The sequence below is a fragment of the Rhamphochromis longiceps genome, linkage group LG7, assembly GCF_057381845.1.
Source record: "Rhamphochromis longiceps isolate RC_006_pf linkage group LG7, R_longiceps_female_GT1.1, whole genome shotgun sequence".
In the NCBI taxonomy this organism is placed as follows: domain Eukaryota; kingdom Metazoa; phylum Chordata; class Actinopteri; order Cichliformes; family Cichlidae; genus Rhamphochromis; species Rhamphochromis longiceps.
Window position 1 is genome coordinate 65,822,144 of NC_140563.1, and position 18,405 is coordinate 65,840,548.

The following is an 18,405-nucleotide window of genomic DNA, read 5'->3' on the forward strand; positions in this document are numbered from 1 at the left end:
GCAAACAGGAGATTTGCATCATGAACGCAGTGTGATGCCGTCATTTCAATATGGGCCTAAATCTCTGAAGAAAGCAAAAGGTGATCCAACCCAGTACATGGAGAGTGTACCTAATAAAGTGTCTGGTGAGTGTATATTGTTGAACATTTTGTTTGCGTAATCTTTTAATTGTGGTGAACTCCTCTCAGGCTTCACTTTGACAGATTGTTTCTAAATATTTGAGATCTCAGGTTTTGTGGAAACTCTTTATTGGTGTGCACTTAACTGTGTGATGGTGGTGGAAGTGTTAAATTCCAAATACGTGAAATGCACAAGAATAATAAACCATGTCAAAGCAGCAGTAGTGTCTTTTTTTCCATTTGAAATTTCAGTTTTTATTTATTCAGGTTAAATTAGTAGTAATGGTAACATGGCCAGCGTCAGGTTAAATCCCCGTACAGGGACGTTAATAACTGAGCTCCCCTGAACAACAGGTACCTCCACAAACACGCAGCGATTCTACTGTAGCTTCCAGAAGTCCATCAGTGAGTCCACCAGGCACGCCTGCAATCCTGCCATAACAGCAGGAGGTCAGAGTCTGTGCAGGACAGCTTTCCTTAAACTCCCTGCTGAAATTAGGACGACAACAGCAATGAAACGTTCAGCAGCATCGCCCCTGGAGGAGAACTCTGTACATTTCCCTCCAATAAAGGGGGGTGGGGGGGGGGGGGGGGGGGGTCAGGCCTCTCACTGGTGCTCCATCATGAATCACAGAAAATTAATACATAAAGAATAAACATACTGTAGCTGGATTAGTTACACATCACACGTGACCAGTAATTTATATAAATAATGTTCCATAACACTGATTGACCATGAATGCAGGGCAACACAAAGATGTGCTTGACTGATTCTTAATCCACTAACATGTGAATATTAGTGGATTAATTGCAGTCGGCGTTAATTAGCTTGTGCTGTTAAACCAAGTGAGGGAGGTTAGTTTCCTTAAAGTGCCACAGACACGATGTCTTCAATTTTCATGTTTAATGAGACTGTTTATTTTCCACTGCACTTTGTGGCATATTTCTCCCACTCATGTATCCGCTCAGTTTGAATATTTTCAATGAAGAGTGGAAAACACCCAGAACACGAACTCAAACATCAAAAACAGAACATCCATAAAAGAAGGACTTCGCAGTTTAAATAAGACTAGGTGTATTCTAGGAAATGTAGTGAAAAGACCAAAAGGACGCTTTCTTCCACACGTAACGGCCTCCTAAACATGAAGCGAAAGTGTGACTGTTTGCCCCACGGTAGCTGTTTTAGTTTGAAAACTCCAGAACAAGCCTCACTGACCACAGCTGAAAAAAAGGAAGCCAATGGCAAAGATCCAAAAACTGCATTACTAATGGCCACTTGAGCCACGCTCTAAATGCACCGCCACCTATGGCCAGTTACAGAGAACAAGCTTTGGTTTCTATAGCAGGTGAAATTTTTTTTATTCACCTGATTGGATTTTAACTTATGGGTGCTGCAGCTGTGTCTTCAAAAACACCACAAACTTTTAGCAGCTAATACTTGGGCTTCAATATGTGAAGACTGAAGCCAATGAATGACATCACCGTGGCCATGTCCATCATTTATGTACAGCCAATGCTCCAGAAAAGCTACCAATCCCACCAACTGCTGCTTCAAAACAGGAAGTGTTGATGCATCGTCTATCAGTTTATTCGCTTCGAAAAGAAAAAATAAGGAAAAAAAATAGAGCCATTGATCAGCACTTGGGCTTTCTTAAAAATCTATTTTTTTTTAAAGTATTCGTTGCTTTTTTGTTCATGTTGATTAAATGCTGTGTTAACAAATGGCTTTTCAATGACAATCATCCATCTCCCAGAGTGTACATCCTTTTCAAAATAAAAGACATTCAAGTTACAGAAAACAGAGAAAAGCAGGAAATACTGATTTTTTCCCCATCTCATTTAAATTATCACTCTTAGTATTTTCAGATTGAGGAACTGCTGCACTTGGCTCCCAGTCAAGCACATCTCTGGTAATGTAAATGCTTCACTCAGACTGTTGCGAGCACGGAGCTACAGGCCTCAACCAGACACGCTCACTTGGTTTAACTGCATTAAATATCAAAATAACATTTAGACAGAAACATTAAACAGAAACAAGTTTAATAAAAACACTTAAATGCTTTCACACTTCCGCATGCCTGGCAGAACAACTAACGTCTTCTCTTCACTGTCCTTCATGGCGATACCAAAGGGAGTTGCATGACGGCAGCAGAATGTATGGCCCTTCGGTCGGAGACGAGACAGGCTCACAGTGGGACAAACTTTATGCATTTCCTCACATTAAATGCGGCGCAGATGAACAGTTCTTGTAGTGAATATGCTGTAACGGAGCACAGTCTGTAAAGGGTGGGGAAAACCGCGGAGGCGACAGGGGAGGAAGTCTACAGTCCAGCTACCAAATCACACTGAGATTTTCTACTTCTGCATTTGGTCAATGTCCTCCAGGGATTCAAACATCCGGGCCTGGACGAGACACGAAGATGCAGACTGGCGCCATGTTATAAATCCAGGAGAGGCAGTGAACCAAGTGCTCAGCTGAAGATGAAAGCCTACAGGATGGTGCAGAGGAGAGGGGTGGAGTGTTGGTACTGGGAGCAGTCTGACCCTTCTGCTGGACTTGGGGATGGAGCGGGAGACGTGGGGCTCTGTCTCTCAGCCCTCCATCCCAAAGTCCTCTGTGAACTTCTTGACTTTGAGAAGGTCTTCGGTGTTAACTGTGGGGCGGGTGGTGGACAGAGAGCGCAGCATGTCCGACTGCAAAGTAGGGACACGGACACACACACACAGTTCATTATTGTTATTTCATTACTGTTATACTGCATATTTAAATACTGTATATCACTGTGAGGTCCTTTCAATCCAACAGAAGCTTTCTTTATGCAGAAAAACTGTCCAACATATCCTTTATCCCTTCTCTGCACACAGCCTAATCATCTCAGCCTCACCTCTCCAACTTTGTCTCCAAACTGCTCAATGAGCCGTCCTTATGATATTACTGGTTAATAGTAATATTACTCATTAATAATCCCAATGAAAATCTTAGTATCTTCATCTCCACCACCTCCACCTTAGCCTCATCTTGAAACCAAACATCACAGGAGGTCTTATCTTATAAACCTTCCTTCAGCAGTTTTACATGTATAATGAATCTGGCTGATAATCTATGTCATTGTTGTTCATTGGTGGTGGAAAGGAAGATGGTAATATGTCACAGTTTAAAAGAAAATCAAAGCTGCTGTTAGTGAAACAACAGATTTTCCTTCACGTTCCTGCATCTTACCATGCAGACTATGGGCTCCAGTAGCTTATCACTAGGCACGTCCATCCAGGTCATCTCTATAGCCCCAGGATCGCCAGGGGAACATGGCGTCAAGAGGTCATCCACCATCACCTGGTTGTTGCTTCGGGATGGACCGCGGACCTGCAGGAGTAAGGGGGAAAAAAGCTCCTGTGCAGCACCGATTAATCACACCAAACACTGCAGCCTCCACGTGAAGGCTTCATCGAACCCCGCTGAGTCTATGGGCGATCTTTGAGACATTAGTAACTCAATCTCAACTACATACTAAACACAATAACTTAATTAAATTCATGTTAAACTGGTTAGTTTGCAGTATTCCATTCGCACCAGAACCTCTCGCCACAAGAACAGTTTCTTCCCCTCTGCTGTTGGACACATGAACAATAACCACATGACTGTCCCCGCCACTAACACTAACACATGACCCTACGCTGTGTCACTGCATCATTTCATGTTTGGCACTGATCACCACCTGCACTCATGTATATATCTTTCTACGTAGCACTCATAATTCTTATTCTCATGTATATATCTCATGTATATCTCATGCACATATCTTTCTTTCTACATAGCACTTTAATTCTTATTGTCTGCACTGAAGCACCGCAGCAATTTCCTAATGTTGTAAACCTCAACATCTGGCAATAAACCCATTCTGATTCTGATTCTGATAACATTTACAGTAACGGAGTCTGTTAGACTGCTGCACGCCTGAGTGATGATGCTCTTTAATAGTAATATACTGTCTAGTAGCTGAAAAGCAGCTCTAATTCCTCATTCCTCAACATCTGCTTACATACCATGGACAGATTTGACTAAAACCTGACAGTCAGCAGAAGCACAGGGCAGCTGATCACAGGTACTGGAGCTCACAGGCTTGGTTTTTTGGGGTGATTTCTTTTACAAACAAGCTTAAAACAGCTAATTTTTAACAGAGGATGAACTGAACTTTAATCAAGACTTATAAAGACCTTATAAGTCCAGGTAACAGGGCCCCTTTCAATAGTTCATTTATATCACAAAGATCCAAGATTGAAGATTTCACAGGTTTCTTTCTCTTACCTTTTTGAAATGTGTGGCAGATTGGACCTTCCTAACGGGCTGCATGAGAGCATCCCGGACGATGATGCTGATGTCGGCACCGGAGTAGCCTTCTGTTTTGCGGGCGAGCTGCCGCAGGTCGGCCTCGCTCAGGCTGTGCGGTGTGTTGCCCAGATGGAGGCGAAACATTTGAGCCCGAGCCGGCTCCTCTGGCAGAGGGATGTAGATACGCTTCTCAAATCTGACGCACAACAAAAATAACAAGCCCGTCTTACGGATGCTCCTCAACACACGTACACTTAAACAGCACACAAGAAAAGGTATAACAAAGCAAAGCGTAGCTCTAAAATCAACTCGTTACTATTAAAGTTTAGAGGAAGTGAAGCAGGAGTCGGATACTGGGTTCACTGGCTGTAGATTGACCGCTTTTCCTTATTTCTGCCATAAATCCCACTCCACTGGTCGATGCTTATATTAAACACGACCAAAGTTTTAAATAATCAGTCTATGTAGCTCAGACTTCAGGATTATATATAGAATTAGTTTTAGACATTTTTTATATGCTTGGCTCGATATGATATCATCAAGAATGGATATCCCTAATAAGGTCTCAGGCACGCAAATAGCAGCCAGTCAGATGAATAATAACCAAAGTTGGCTTAAAATGTGGGTAGTCTTATAGACACAGGAGCTAAAATGTTTTATTTCAGGCAGATGATAATTCGATGGGCTGTTCCAAGGCGAGTATATCGAGCTCTGAATCCTACAAAGCTCGTTTAGTGGAGTTCAAGAGCCGCATCTCTGATTTGTTTAATAATTCTATAATACATAATTTGTATTACATATGCTTCTAACTGGGTATACATTTAAGATTATGCTTCCACAAGACACCGAGTGGATTACAAGTTTAAGATGTTATTAATCAGCTGTGGATTTCAGTGCCACTTCTTACAGGAGCTGTCTTCTTTTTGCATTCCCAGCACTATTCACCAAAAATGCAAGCCTGTACAGATCTGACAGAAAAGCTGATAGCTGCTGGGAACTCTTTAACTCTATTTCCCAAGAGGAGGCAGGATGATTTTTATACTGCCTGCCCTCCTCAGTGAGGTGAGAGCTGTCGATCAGAGCGATCTTTCACTCTGTTCAGTAACAATTACAGAAGGAACTACTTCCTGTTTGAAGCCACATCCTTCTCGTTTCAAGTGAAACGTTTCTTTTTTCCACATTTTAATTTAACATTGAATTCAGCTTTTGTGCTTAAATGGAGGCAAAATGTAGCTGCTGATGAACGTGTTGTTGGGTACTGCTGGTTTCTCCAAGTGGCCATCTAAATAAGCTGAACTATCCCCCAGCAGCTTGTGTTTGTAATGTGCCCATGGTAACGTAACATAACATGATGAGCCTCAGCCAACGTCTTCTAACAGATCACACACACAGTGCACTGTTTCCAAAGCACAGACTTTTTTTCATAATTGTTCATCTAGCCGAGGTAATGCGCACTTATTTTGAAAATTCAGTCGCTGTCAACGAGCAAGCTCTGGCCCTTCCTGTTTTCCCTGTGGCAGGTCTCCTGAAATCTTTTCTTCATTTAACACTTTATATAAATACCTCATGGAGGTTGGTCTCTACTCTTTGCTGGATGATCTGTAGGGGCTTTTCTTTACTATAGAAAAGATCCTGTCATCACCCATGTCTGTGGTTTTCCAGGTCTTCCCATGTGCTTCCATGTGTGTTTTCCTCAGTATGTACAAAATAGTTAGCCACTCACGATCTTAATAATATCCATACTAAATTCTTTTTCTGTATTAACAGCCACAGCACACTTGAAATCACTTCCTGACCAAAGTGTTAAAGTACAGATGCAACACTTCAGTGGTCAATGCAATATGATGGGTTAACCCCTCAACTTAGAATTGAATGTTTGCACTTGAAGCTTAAAGCATTTAGCAGTAACCCAAGTATGTTTTGATACAAAGGTAAAAAGACAATAATGATGCCACTGTCCAAAAATATCTGGAGCCAACATTAAATTCTAAACGTCATAGAGAACAACTCACAAGAAGTTTGGACAATGTTTTACATGGTCAGCATTCAAAATGAGAGCTGGAGCTCAGGTGTGTGTCCACACAAATGCTTTGTTAACAGCTGAGTAGTTTAAAGGAGGAGAAAAAACGACATCAGACTGTGACACCATGGTCAGCAGTCAAAAAGCAGTATGAATCTTAACATTAACATGCGTTTAGACAAACAGATTAGAAAATCACTTTCTGAAATATTCCCCAAATGCAGGAGGATTTAATAAGAATTTAGATTTCAGATTCATCCTAAAACAACAACACTTCAAGCCCTGTGGTTTCTCCATTTGGGTTCAAACTAACAGCATCAGAATCTACCCGAGTTCAAAGGTTTGTGTTTTCTTAACACACCAGAATTAGAAGTAACATGACCAGTGTTGGGACTAACGCGTTATTAAGTAACGCGTTACAGTAACTACGTTATTACTGTGGTAACGAGCACGGTAACTAGTTATTATGCCAAAATCAGGAACGCGTTAATCATTACTGGGATTTAGATAGGCTCGTTATTTGTTACTTCATGTGGTGGCTATCACGGAGCTTCCACAGATTCAGTAACATTAGCAAGTGATGGAGGCCAGCAGGTGGATGAGGGAAAGGGGAGGCAAGAGGAGAGACCCGAAGCGGCCGCCGGTCCGAGTGTCAGGTGAACTGAACTTCAGGTAAGAAGTTATGACCTGCAGTCCATCTGGGTCAGATATAAACCAAGTTTAGTTGGAGTTTATTTTCGTTATGCTGACTTTTTTGTACTGCGTGCTAGCTAGCATGACGGAGTTTCTATACAGCTGGGTGGGTGCTATGATGTTACTGATGTTGAACTTTATTTTGTTCATAAGGTTAGTTAGTAGAGTTGCCAACCATCCTGTAAAAAACGGAATCGTTCCGTATTCAGAGAAAATATTTCATATTGAGCTGAAAAGGAACACAGTTTGTTCCGGACTTCAGCTACAACGAAAAAGACACAAAGCTGGAGTTATTCTGTGCTGCACTTCTTTGCTGCACAGCTGCCTCTTCTTCTCTCATTCTCTCCCCTCCCTCTCCCGTTTCTACTTCAATCATGAAACTGATCAATGATCAGCCCACTTTGCGCCAGAAAGAGGAAACCATTGATAGATTGATACATATATACCATCAAAACAGTGTACATCACTGTCACAACAGTGTTTGTTTTCATTCAAAGGCTTTATGATTTTTCCTATAATGGTGGGTCGGTCAATCAAAATGCCCGTGACGATTTTTTGTCCCAGTCCAGCTCTGTATGCAGCTCATCTGTAGTCTGGTGTTACCTACATCTTCCTACTCAGAAGGCAGAATTTCTGAGTTCTGAGTACAATCGAAAGCACCACGACTGCAGTTTTTGTGTTGGATGTAAAAAGAGCACATGACGCTGTGACGTAGGCTAGAATCACGGCGGCGGTCAACGACGGTCGAGGCGTGGGATTTCTCTCATGGAAATATGCACATTATCTTTTCCTTGCTATTGGTAGGTGGCACAGTGCACTTGTGGCAAGTAAGCAAGCTAGAAGACTGGCACTCTTGCTGGGTATCCAGTTATGGAAGAAACACATTAACAAGAGCATTCTGAGTAAAACCAAAGTTACTTTCCCTAGTAACTAGTTACTTTGAAAGTAACGAGTAACTTGAAGTAACTGAGTTACTTTTGATAGAAGCAACTAGTAAAGTAACTACGTTACTAATTTAAAGTAACTTACCCAACACTGAACATGACAGAATTACCATTGTGATGAATAATAACAGTGCAGCAAAAGTACATTTTTTGGAATAAAAAGCCCCACAGAATATAAACAAAACACACACACACACACACACACACACACACACACAAACATCTGAGATGACCTCTGACCTTCTGCGGATGGCGGCGTCCAGCACCCAGGGGATGTTGGTGGCTCCGAGCACCAGAATGCCATCATTGTTGTTTCCGACACCTACAAAAGCAGAGTGTCAATCTACACAAGCACTTCTTTTGAAACTCTGGAAAACTCTCTTAACTGACTGTAGCAGGAATAACGGTCAGTGTAATTTATTTATACAATATAAACAATGATGAGCTACTGATGCCACACAATAAAATTGTTTATATTCTGTGGAATGAATACCGTACTAACAAGAAAAGTTATGAAAACAGAACATGCCTGACATCACCACAGATCGTTCAACCTAAAGACAAATAAGTGACAAATAACTAAGTCTTCAACTGAGAAATGTGTTGAAAACAATCAGAAAACTGTTTAAAAGGATTTTTCACATATGATGGTTACCAGTGCTGCCACCACATACACTTACATCCAGAAAAATCACCAAACATTTGTGTTTTTTAGAAGTTCCTCTTGTGGTGCAGAGCAAGCACAGTGAAGTTCTGTGGTTCTGTATGGTTCTATGAAAAGGCTGCTGTGGTCTTAAGGTCCCTTATTTCAATCCATCACAGTGATGTGATCCAGGTTCCACAAAGTGTTAACAAGATTCGCACATTCAGTCTGACACAGATGTGAGGCTGAAAAAAGCCCCTCTTTGCTCACATCATCAATCTGACTTGAAACACTGCAGACGCCATGTTTTTCCAAATGGCTGTGCCTCAGGTTTCAACAATATTATTTAATACTGCATATTCCTCACACTTCATATATCCGATAGCACTCGTGTGACTCACCCTGCATCTGGACCAGAAACTCTGTCTTGATGCGGCGGGCAGCCTCGCTTTCATTCTCGTTCCTCGAGCCGCACAGAGAGTCCACCTCGTCGATGAAGATGATTGAAGGTTTGTGCTGGCGAGCTAGATCAAACAGGTTTTTCACCAGCCTGAGAGAGACGGGCAGAGACGGAGTAAATATGTCTGAGGGATAGCAATATTAGACCATTAGTTTTTTATTACTAAGAAATCGATTTAGTCTTTGAAGTAACAAATGTTGTAATTATTGCTCATCACCTTTATGCAATTTAAGATGAGACCTTTAAAGATTAAAATTCCAAAATACTCAGTTATCAAAGTTGTTTTTTTCCAGTATTTCTACTTGCTAAATCACATATCAATCTGTTTATTAAAAATATACTTACAAAACTGTTTCAGCTTTATAAGTTCAGGTTTCTACTCTGGTACAGTTGAATATTTATGGAGCTGTTTAATTGATATTCTGCTAGGATAACAAAACAGCTGTCCCCAAGGCTGTGAGGAACTTTAGAAGCATTTCTGATATTTCCTTTTTACCTCGCTTAAACAAGTGTACAATACTAAAAATTAGAAACACTCCTGACTCAGAGTGATGCTGAAAAACTAGTTCATCCATTTTCCCTCTCCAATATTGTACGGCCTTTACATGACAATTTATAGCACGTTGAGATGAGAGTTGTTGGGAATTGGCTCTATGTAAATTACACTGAATTGAAATGACGCATTGAAAACATACTTCTCACTCTCTCCCAGCCACTTCGACATGAGGTCTGAGGAGGAGACAGAGAAGAAGGTGGAGTTGTTGGCCTCGGTGGCCACCGCCTTGGCCAGGTATGACTTCCCTGTTCCCGGAGGACCGAAGAGCAGGATGCCTCTCCATGGGGTCCGTTTGCCTGAGAAACAAAAGACACAGAAGAAAAGTTTGTCTTTAAAGTAGTGTTGATATCAGTGTATGACTGCTTACTGGGTTTAAACAGAATGAAGAGACTTGAGACCTACAGTACCTGTGAAAAGGTGAGGAAATTTGATGGGCAGGATGACTGCTTCCTTCAAAGCTTCCTTAGCTCCTTCCAGCCCAGCAACATCATTCCACCTCACATTGGGTTTCTCCATTACAATAGCACCTACACACACAAAAAAAAAAGTAATGATGACACACCTACTGGGATGCAATTAATAGACACAGCTGTTTGATTATGACAAAACCAAAGAAAATTGTAAGAAATAATATCATAAATAAATATTTAGCTCCACATGATGGGGTTAAATCCCCCCCAAGGCCACTCACCCATAAGCTGTTCCTGCAGTTTTTTCTTCTCAGGGTTTTCACCCTCACTGTCACTGTCACTCCTAGAACACGGAACATAAAAATCCAATAAAGCCTAAAATGTTGGGGTTTTTTTTTTACATTTAAACATACAAAAAAAGGACATCGTACTTGTCATTGCTCTGTGCTTCTTTGACAGGCTTCTTGCCCTGTTTGTCTTTATTCTTCAGATAGTCCTTCAGTTTCTCTGCTCTGTCCAGGTACTGCATACATTTTGCTCGTATACTCTCCTTCGCCTTGTCGCTGTGGGCCTCATCTGGAGTAAGAGAAGATGTTGCCATCAGCAAGGTGTATGCAAAACACAAAGAGCTCAGCTACCTGTCAAGATAAGATACTTACATTTTATGGCATGTAGGAAATATTCCACAGCATGCTGGTACAGGCGCAGAGCCTCCTCATAATTTTTCGCCTTGTCCTCCTCTGTGGCTTTAGTGACAAGATCAATGGCTTTCTGTAGCAGATGCAGAGATATAATGTTAAACCATGGAGTCAAAAACAGGCAATAAACACATGTCATAAACACAGTTTTGTTTTCACTGTGTATATTATACCTGGGCCATCTGCTTAATAGCTTTAAATGCACCTGCTATCATTGATATGCACACAATACACAGCTGTACCTTTCTGTTAGTTCAAGCTCAACAGCCTTTGGTACCCGAGGGAATGCTTCACTGCCATACTAACTTTAAAATATTTCTTTCATCTCAGTCCTGACAAAACCAAGGCTCTTGTGTCCGGCCCTGACTGATTCACCGAGGAAGTTAGCCAGTCAGCCTGCTCGCTGATAATATCAAATCATCTGCTAAGAACCTTAGCATCATTCGTTATTATCTAGTATATTTAAATCTCACATTTCAAAGCTCGCCCAGCTTTCTTTCATTAAAGAAACATTGCAAACATGAAACCTTTTTTTTTTTCTTCACCCAATCATCCAGAACTTTTAGTTCACACTGTAACTGTCTCCCACTTACTTTTGCATCCCTTCACTGGCTTCCAGTGAAATTCAAAATTGTATTAATAGCATAAAGTCCTACATGGCTTAGCTCTCGCATAAACATGGAGAGCTACTGAGAATTTACAACATCTTTAAGAATCTCAGATCATCTAATCACGCTCTTAACTGTTAAAAACAGAGGAGCCCACGCTTTCAGGTTACACCTCCTAAAGTCTGGAACAGCATTTCTCAGTAATTCAGGTCAGCTGAACCTGTGGTTTGTTTTATAGGATTACTGAGAACTTTATATAAGTTACTTTAAAAAAAAGAAACGAAAAGCAAAGAAAAGAAAAACAATCTTTCTCCTATTATTTTTGGCTATAGGTTTACATCTGATGTATGTATAAAAGTTGCGTATATATATTGCGATAAATGCAAGACCATGTGCTGGAACATATTCACTTGTCTTTAATGTGTGGTTTTATTTAAACTGTGAAACACTTTGTAACTCTATTTATTTAAAAGTGATAAACAAATAAAAGTTGTTATTATTATTAAAACAAAGAACAAGCTATTCCTTAAGACAAATATTCACTGTGCTGCTTATAAAGCCAGTCGTCAGACTAAAATAGTCCCCCCAAAACAGCAACGCTTTGTTTTCTGTCCTTTTAACTGAGCGAGCAGGGCCACACAGGCCGGCTAACGGTGACAGCAGATACCGTTAGAAACACCCTACAGGCGAGGCACAGCCAGTAGTACCCGCAACAAAGCCTATCGTTTCTATAATATGTAATCTAGACGACATATTTATTGTAACACCAAACCAAGGCAATCTTACTATCAGCTGTTTTGTTAGCAATTTAGCTTGCAGTACATCCAGCCACCTTAGGGTTTAGGAGCTAACCGTTATTTTGTATGAAGGTAGCCGACAGGCTAGAAACTGTGTTTTGAATTAGAATCTTTCTTTAATTGTTCAGTGGAAAAAAAATAAATTATCTACCAAATGGCTCGAAGAGTCTTCGTAGCTTCCAGAAAATTCTTCCGCACGCAACCCAGTGTATTCAGAGTTGTAAAAAAACCCGCTTTTTGCTCCAATTATACACAAATCAAAGGCTAGCTCTGTGACCAAACTGAAGCGGGCTAACGTTAGCCAGCTAACAACAGCCTACCTGTAATGTTGACGTTGTCATTTCATCTCACTTTAATGTGACACGCGCAGATTTCTGTCCTCTGTTCCTCCCCAAAGGTGGACACCCGAAGAAGTGATGTCTTTACCAGCCCTGTTCTGTACGAGGACTGCACGCTCCTGTCATGACAAAACAAAACAGTGGCTAATGCGGCGGCTAGCAAAGATGACAGCTCGACCCAACAAGACGTCAACCAACAGGGGCAGTGTTGCCAACTCCTCAGTAAGGAAAATCGCTATTGGTTGTCCTAGAAGTCGCTAAATGACGTCATCGCCTAATTTGCATAATTGGTCATGCTAATCTAATCGTAACCTATGTTGTTGGAGAGAGAAATAACATCGTGGAAGAGACATAAAGTGAGTAAAAAACGTCCTAAATGCATTTAGAGTTTATTTAGAACTACAAATTAAATTTCTTTTAGCAATTATTGTTTTTTTTTTAATGTCACAATTCCAACCCTGCTCCTTTACCCGGTTTTGGGCCGGCAAAAGTGACCCAAATTAGGCACTCTGGTGGAGTTATTTTGGCTACGTTCACATTGCAGGTCTTAATGCTCAATTCCGATTTTTTGATCAAATCCGATTTTTTTGTCTGCTTGTTCACACTATAAATAAAATGCGACAGCAAACGCGCTCTAGTGTGAACGCTCAAAGCGGCCCGCATGCGCAAAAGAAGACGTCACACACAACGAACTCCGTTTATACCCTGAGCAAACAATATTGTTTGACTGATGACCGTTAATATAAAGACTTCCGACTTTACGTTTCCCAATTTTTGCTTTAAGTTATTTTGTTATTTACATAATAATGTAAATAACCTAATAATTATCCTTATTGCTGTTTTAGAGGAGCAGTGCTTCAAAGGATAGTTGCAGATTTCTGTCAGAATCTACAGATTATACAGAACAAATAAAATGTTCACGTTTCTCCAACGTTGTCTTCCCAACAGTTTCACTGACATCTACACTGGATGGCCAGGAAGCGTTCGCGATGTCTTCTCCGGCGCTGATAATTGGCGTCTGTCTTGTGTCAGTGACGTAAAAGACGGATTTAATGCGACATGACCATTCACACAGCAGTAGTGATGGGATTTCCGGCTCTTTTTAGAGACCCGGCTCTTTCGGTTCGGCTCACTAAAAAGAGCCGGCTCTTTCGGCTCCGAACCGGCTCTTCAGGTTGTTTTGTTGCTTTAATTAATTTATTATTAACAATAATATAAAATTATGCACAAAAGGAATTACTAACATAAAAACAAGTGGTTTTATTTATATATGTTTATATATAAATATATGCGGTGGCCCCTAGAGACAAAACATGTACAAACTCCAAAACACATTTCTAGCATGAACTGAACTTCCAAAGCCGAGCTACTAGATCACTTAAATTACACAATTGAAAGCATGTGTGTATTGTTTGTGTATTTATACACAGGCACTCATATATATATTCAAATAATTTAAAAAAAAGTTCATTTACCTGTTATTACCACACACCAAATCCGGTCGTTGGTACTTGCTGGCTTGTGTAGCCACAAGATAACAAAGGCTCAACACTGCGCCCAGCATCCTGGAGCACTTCTGTTGTCTTTTGTACGTGTTTTGAGTTTTTATGTGCTTCTGAGTTTTTACGTGCTTCGGAGTTTGTACGTGTTTTTACGTGTTTTGGAGTTTTTACGTGTTTTGGAGTTTGTACGTGTTTTTACGTGTTTTGGAGTTTGTACATGCTTCAGAGTTCGTACGTGATTTGAAGTTTGTATGTGCTTTGTCTCTAGGGGCCACCGTAAATATACTTTTATTTATTCACTCCACATAAAATGTAATAAATAAATCATATAATACAAAAATCAACTATTCACATTTCAAGTTTTAACTATTTAAATTTTCAGCTTTTTCCTTTCACAAATTTAAAGTGAAAAGAACACAAAACACTGCAAACCACAACACAATTAAATATAAATTATAATATGAAAACTAAAAGAACATGCATATTCTCTGTCATATGGACCTGCATGAATAAACTTTCTCAATCCTTTATCATCTGCAACTGAAAATAGTTGTGGATGATTACTATACCTTTCTAATGTTGTTGTCCCTGCCTCTCTTTCTCTCTCTCTGGCTCTGTTCCTGTGCTACTGAGTGTAACTACCGCCCCTCCCCCCTCTGCCCAGCATAAAGCACAAGGCTCGCGTGCAGAGTGAAGCGGAAAAAAAGTGCGAGAGAGAGGCTGAGAGAAAGAAAAAAAAAAAAAAAAAAAACCCACGTGACGGCTCGCGATAAGGAGCCGGTTCGCGTCGTTCACGTCAAAGAGCCGGCTCTAAGAGCCATTTCGTTCGCGAACGACCCATCACTAACAAACATAATTTAACTATCCCATAATTTTTTTTTCTCGCATGGTTCAGTTGGGTACTCTACAACGTTCCCAAATACTTGATTTCACATGAGCGCAGTGTTTCTCCAACTACTCCTGCCTTTAAAGAAAGGCTTGTGGCTGTGGCCGCTAGGTGGCAGTAGTTGCAGGCCATTGAACATTTGCTAAGGTCCCTGACGTTTGTCAAGTTTATTAGTTTAGCTACAAAACCGGAAGTTGTTTTCCAAGTTAAATGGTCTCTATAGTCTCGGAAAAATATTACATTTATATATAAATGTAATTCTGAGAATATAATAACCTTGGTGTATTATTAATTCATGTGGTGACTACATGTTTGCTGATTTTTATTTGTTTATTTATTTTTTTTACGGCACGGCCCTTTGGAAGTCTTCGCCGGAAGCTGTCACGTATGAGCTCCCCTGTTCAGTGTTGCCAACTTAGCGACTTTGTCGCTATATTTAGCGAGTTTTCAGACCCCTTAGCGACTTTTTTTCTAAAAAAAAAAAAAAAGTCGCTAAAAAACGACGTGAAAGCGTGTATCACTTTTACTCTCAACAAGCAGCGGGTGCTGTAACGCAGTCAGTTCTTCTTTTACTCTTTTACTCTTATGCTGTTTTGTGGATCACAAGGTTTAAAACTACTTATAAACACACACACACAAAGGCTACGTTCACACTGCAGGCGAAAGCGCATCAAATCCGATTTTTTTGACCCTATGCGACCCATATCCGATAATGGTATGACAGTGTGAACGGCACAAATCCGATATTTTCACATCCGATCTGGGTCACTTTCGTATGTGGTACTGAATTCGATACATATCCGATGTTTCAGAAAGCGACTGCTGTGTAGTGATGGGTCGTTCGCGAACGAAATGGCTCTTAGAGCCGGCTCTTTGACGTGAACGACGCGAGCCGGCTCCTTATCGCGAGCCGTCACGTGGGTTTTTTTTTTTTTTTTTTTTTTTTCTTTCTCTCAGCCTCTCTCTCGCACTTTTTTTCCGCTTCACTCTGCACGCGAGCCTTGTGCTTTATGCTGGGCAGAGGGGGGAGGGGCGGTAGTTACACTCAGTAGCACAGGAACAGAGCCAGAGAGAGAGAAAGAGAGGCAGGGACAACAACATTAGAAAGGTATAGTAATCATCCACAACTATTTTCAGTTGCAGATGATAAAGGATTGAGAAAGTTTATTCATGCAGGTCCATATGACAGAGAATATGCATGTTCTTTTAGTTTTCATATTATAATTTATATTTAATTGTGTTGTGGTTTGCAGTGTTTTGTGTTCTTTTCACTTTAAATTTGTGAAAGGAAAAAGCTGAAAATTTAAATAGTTAAAACTTGAAATGTGAATAGTTGATTTTTGTATTATATGATTTATTTATTACATTTTATGTGGAGTGAATAAATAAAAGTATATTTACGGTGGCCCCTAGAGACAAAGCACATACAAACTTCAAATCACGTACGAACTCTGAAGCATGTACAAACTCCAAAACACGTAAAAACACGTACAAACTCCAAAACACGTAAAAACTCCAAAACACGTAAAAACACGTACAAACTCCGAAGCACGTAAAAACTCAGAAGCACATAAAAACTCAAAACACGTACAAAAGACAACAGAAGTGCTCCAGGATGCTGGGCGCAGTGTTGAGCCTTTGTTATCTTGTGGCTACACAAGCCAGCAAGTACCAACGACCGGATTTGGTGTGTGGTAATAACAGGTAAATGAACTTTTTTTTAAATTATTTGAATATATATATGAGTGCCTGTGTATAAATACACAAACAATACACACATGCTTTCAATTGTGTAATTTAAGTGATCTAGTAGCTCGGCTTTGGAAGTTCAGTTCATGCTAGAAATGTGTTTTGGAGTTTGTACGTGTTTTGTCTCTAGGGGCCACCGCATATATTTATATATAAACATATATAAATAAAACCACTTGTTTTTATGTTAGTAATTCCTTTTGTGCATAATTTTATATTATTGTTAATAATAAATTAATTAAAGCAACAAAACAACCTGAAGAGCCGGTTCGGAGCCGAAAGAGCCGGCTCTTTTTAGTGAGCCGAACCGAAAGAGCCGGATCTCTAAAAAGAGCCGGAAATCCCATCACTAATGTTTGTGTGTGGTGTGTTTTAATCTGTACATATATTGTGACTGTATTATATAAACCCAGAACACAGCAATATAAAATTGGATTTTGAGTGTAATGTTCACTCACACTCTGATGGATGCATCAGGGGCAACTCGGGCTTCAGTGTCTTACCCAAAGATGCTTTTCAGCAAGCAGCCTGGAGGAGTCAGGAATCGATGCACCGGCCTTCAGTTGATCTTCCACCTGATCCACAGTCATCCCTGACAGACGCACCGAATTATGACCCCCACCAAAAATCTTCCTGACGCTTTTCCTCCACAAACACGTTGAAAGATCTATGGGTACTTCTTTGAGCAGCAATTTTGAAAAATTATAAATAACACATTATAAATAATAAATAAATGATAAAGGAAAAAAAGTATTGAAAAAAGTACTAAAAGTAATCAGTAACTGTCCAAAAGTCCAGCCAGTCAATGTAATTGTGCCATTCAGACTAACCTGCCACTAATATCTGGATGTCTAGTCAAAGTTCACTAGAATGGAAACAAAAAAAATGTTTATAGCGTGTTTAGTATTAAAAAGGTTCAGTTATCATAAACACAAAGATGCTCTGGTTCATCTGACTGAGCTGTGGGCCACAAGTCACACAGAAAACCACTGAAAAACAACACCTTGGTTTCTGTAACTTACAACAGTTTTATTGGTAGGTATGTACATTTGAGATTACTACATTGTTATCATACATTGTATACCGTCTCTTGGAAGGAAATCTAAAATACTTTGCATATGACAGGTTGTCGCAGCAGCATTTATCCTCGCGACTTTTCAGTTTCATGATTGTGTTGGACGCAAGCTGCCACAGATAATACCTTTGGTTCCACAAACCCCTTCTTTGAAGCGTTGCATAGACAGAACAGCCACGATTTGAGAACAAAGAGAGGAAGGAGATAAAAGGTGTACATTCACAGGTTTAAAAGGGGTTTGACAGGTTAGTGCATCAAGCTCAGAGAGGAACAGGACGGCCTCGAAGCTTCTTAAACTTCACATAATCAGATCAGGTAGGAGCAGTTAGAGTGACAAGAAAGCAAAAGTGTGGTGTAAAAGCGTATCCCTTTCACTACTGCTTCAAATGTTGCAGAAACTGACTTCATGCCAGGCTGAGCATAGCTCAAACTGTAACGTTTTAAGAGAAGCAAAGCTTACTTCAGCTGTAATACAGCCAACATTAACTGTAGCTTGAAAAGGCTTAAATCGCTAAACAGGAAGTGAGTGTACTGTGATGAATTTTCACATTCATTAAAAGAAAAAGAAAAAAGCATCACA

General features: G+C 40.3%; 1 protein-coding gene across 2 annotated transcripts; it reads right to left on the reverse strand.

The window, feature by feature from the left end:
* Positions 1-346: 346 nt before the first annotated feature.
* Positions 347-17,899, reverse strand: vps4a (vacuolar protein sorting 4 homolog A). Of its 2 annotated transcripts, none has more exons than XM_085414879.1 (12): positions 17,254-17,899; positions 12,596-12,732; positions 10,832-10,943; positions 10,604-10,748; positions 10,454-10,515; positions 10,170-10,289; positions 9,902-10,058; positions 9,148-9,296; positions 8,344-8,425; positions 4,423-4,642; positions 3,340-3,480; positions 347-2,813 (listed from the first exon to the last, which is right to left on the reverse strand). In XM_085414879.1, the coding sequence occupies exons 2-12, from the start codon at positions 12,614-12,616 to the stop codon at positions 2,712-2,714; spliced, it is 1,311 nt and encodes a 436-aa protein (XP_085271005.1). In that variant the 5' UTR covers positions 12,617-12,732; positions 17,254-17,899; the 3' UTR covers positions 347-2,711. The 2 variants fall into 2 exon arrangements, with proteins under 2 accessions (XP_085271005.1, XP_085271006.1); XM_085414880.1 differs by lacking the exon at positions 17,254-17,899 and adding an exon at positions 13,535-13,556.
* Positions 17,900-18,405: the final 506 nt, after the last annotated feature.

Excerpts from the sequence above, each read along its gene's own strand:
- vps4a (XM_085414879.1), bottom strand. The coding sequence starts at position 12,616 with ATGACAACGTCAACATTACAG. Across the intron at positions 10,059-10,169 it reads ATTTCCTCACCTTTTCACAG|GCAAACGGACCCCATGGAGA; the intron begins GTACTGTAGGTC and ends TTTGTTTCTCAG. Across the intron at positions 9,297-9,901 it reads TGGCTGGGAGAGAGTGAGAA|GCTGGTGAAAAACCTGTTTG; the intron begins GTATGTTTTCAA and ends CGTCTCTCTCAG.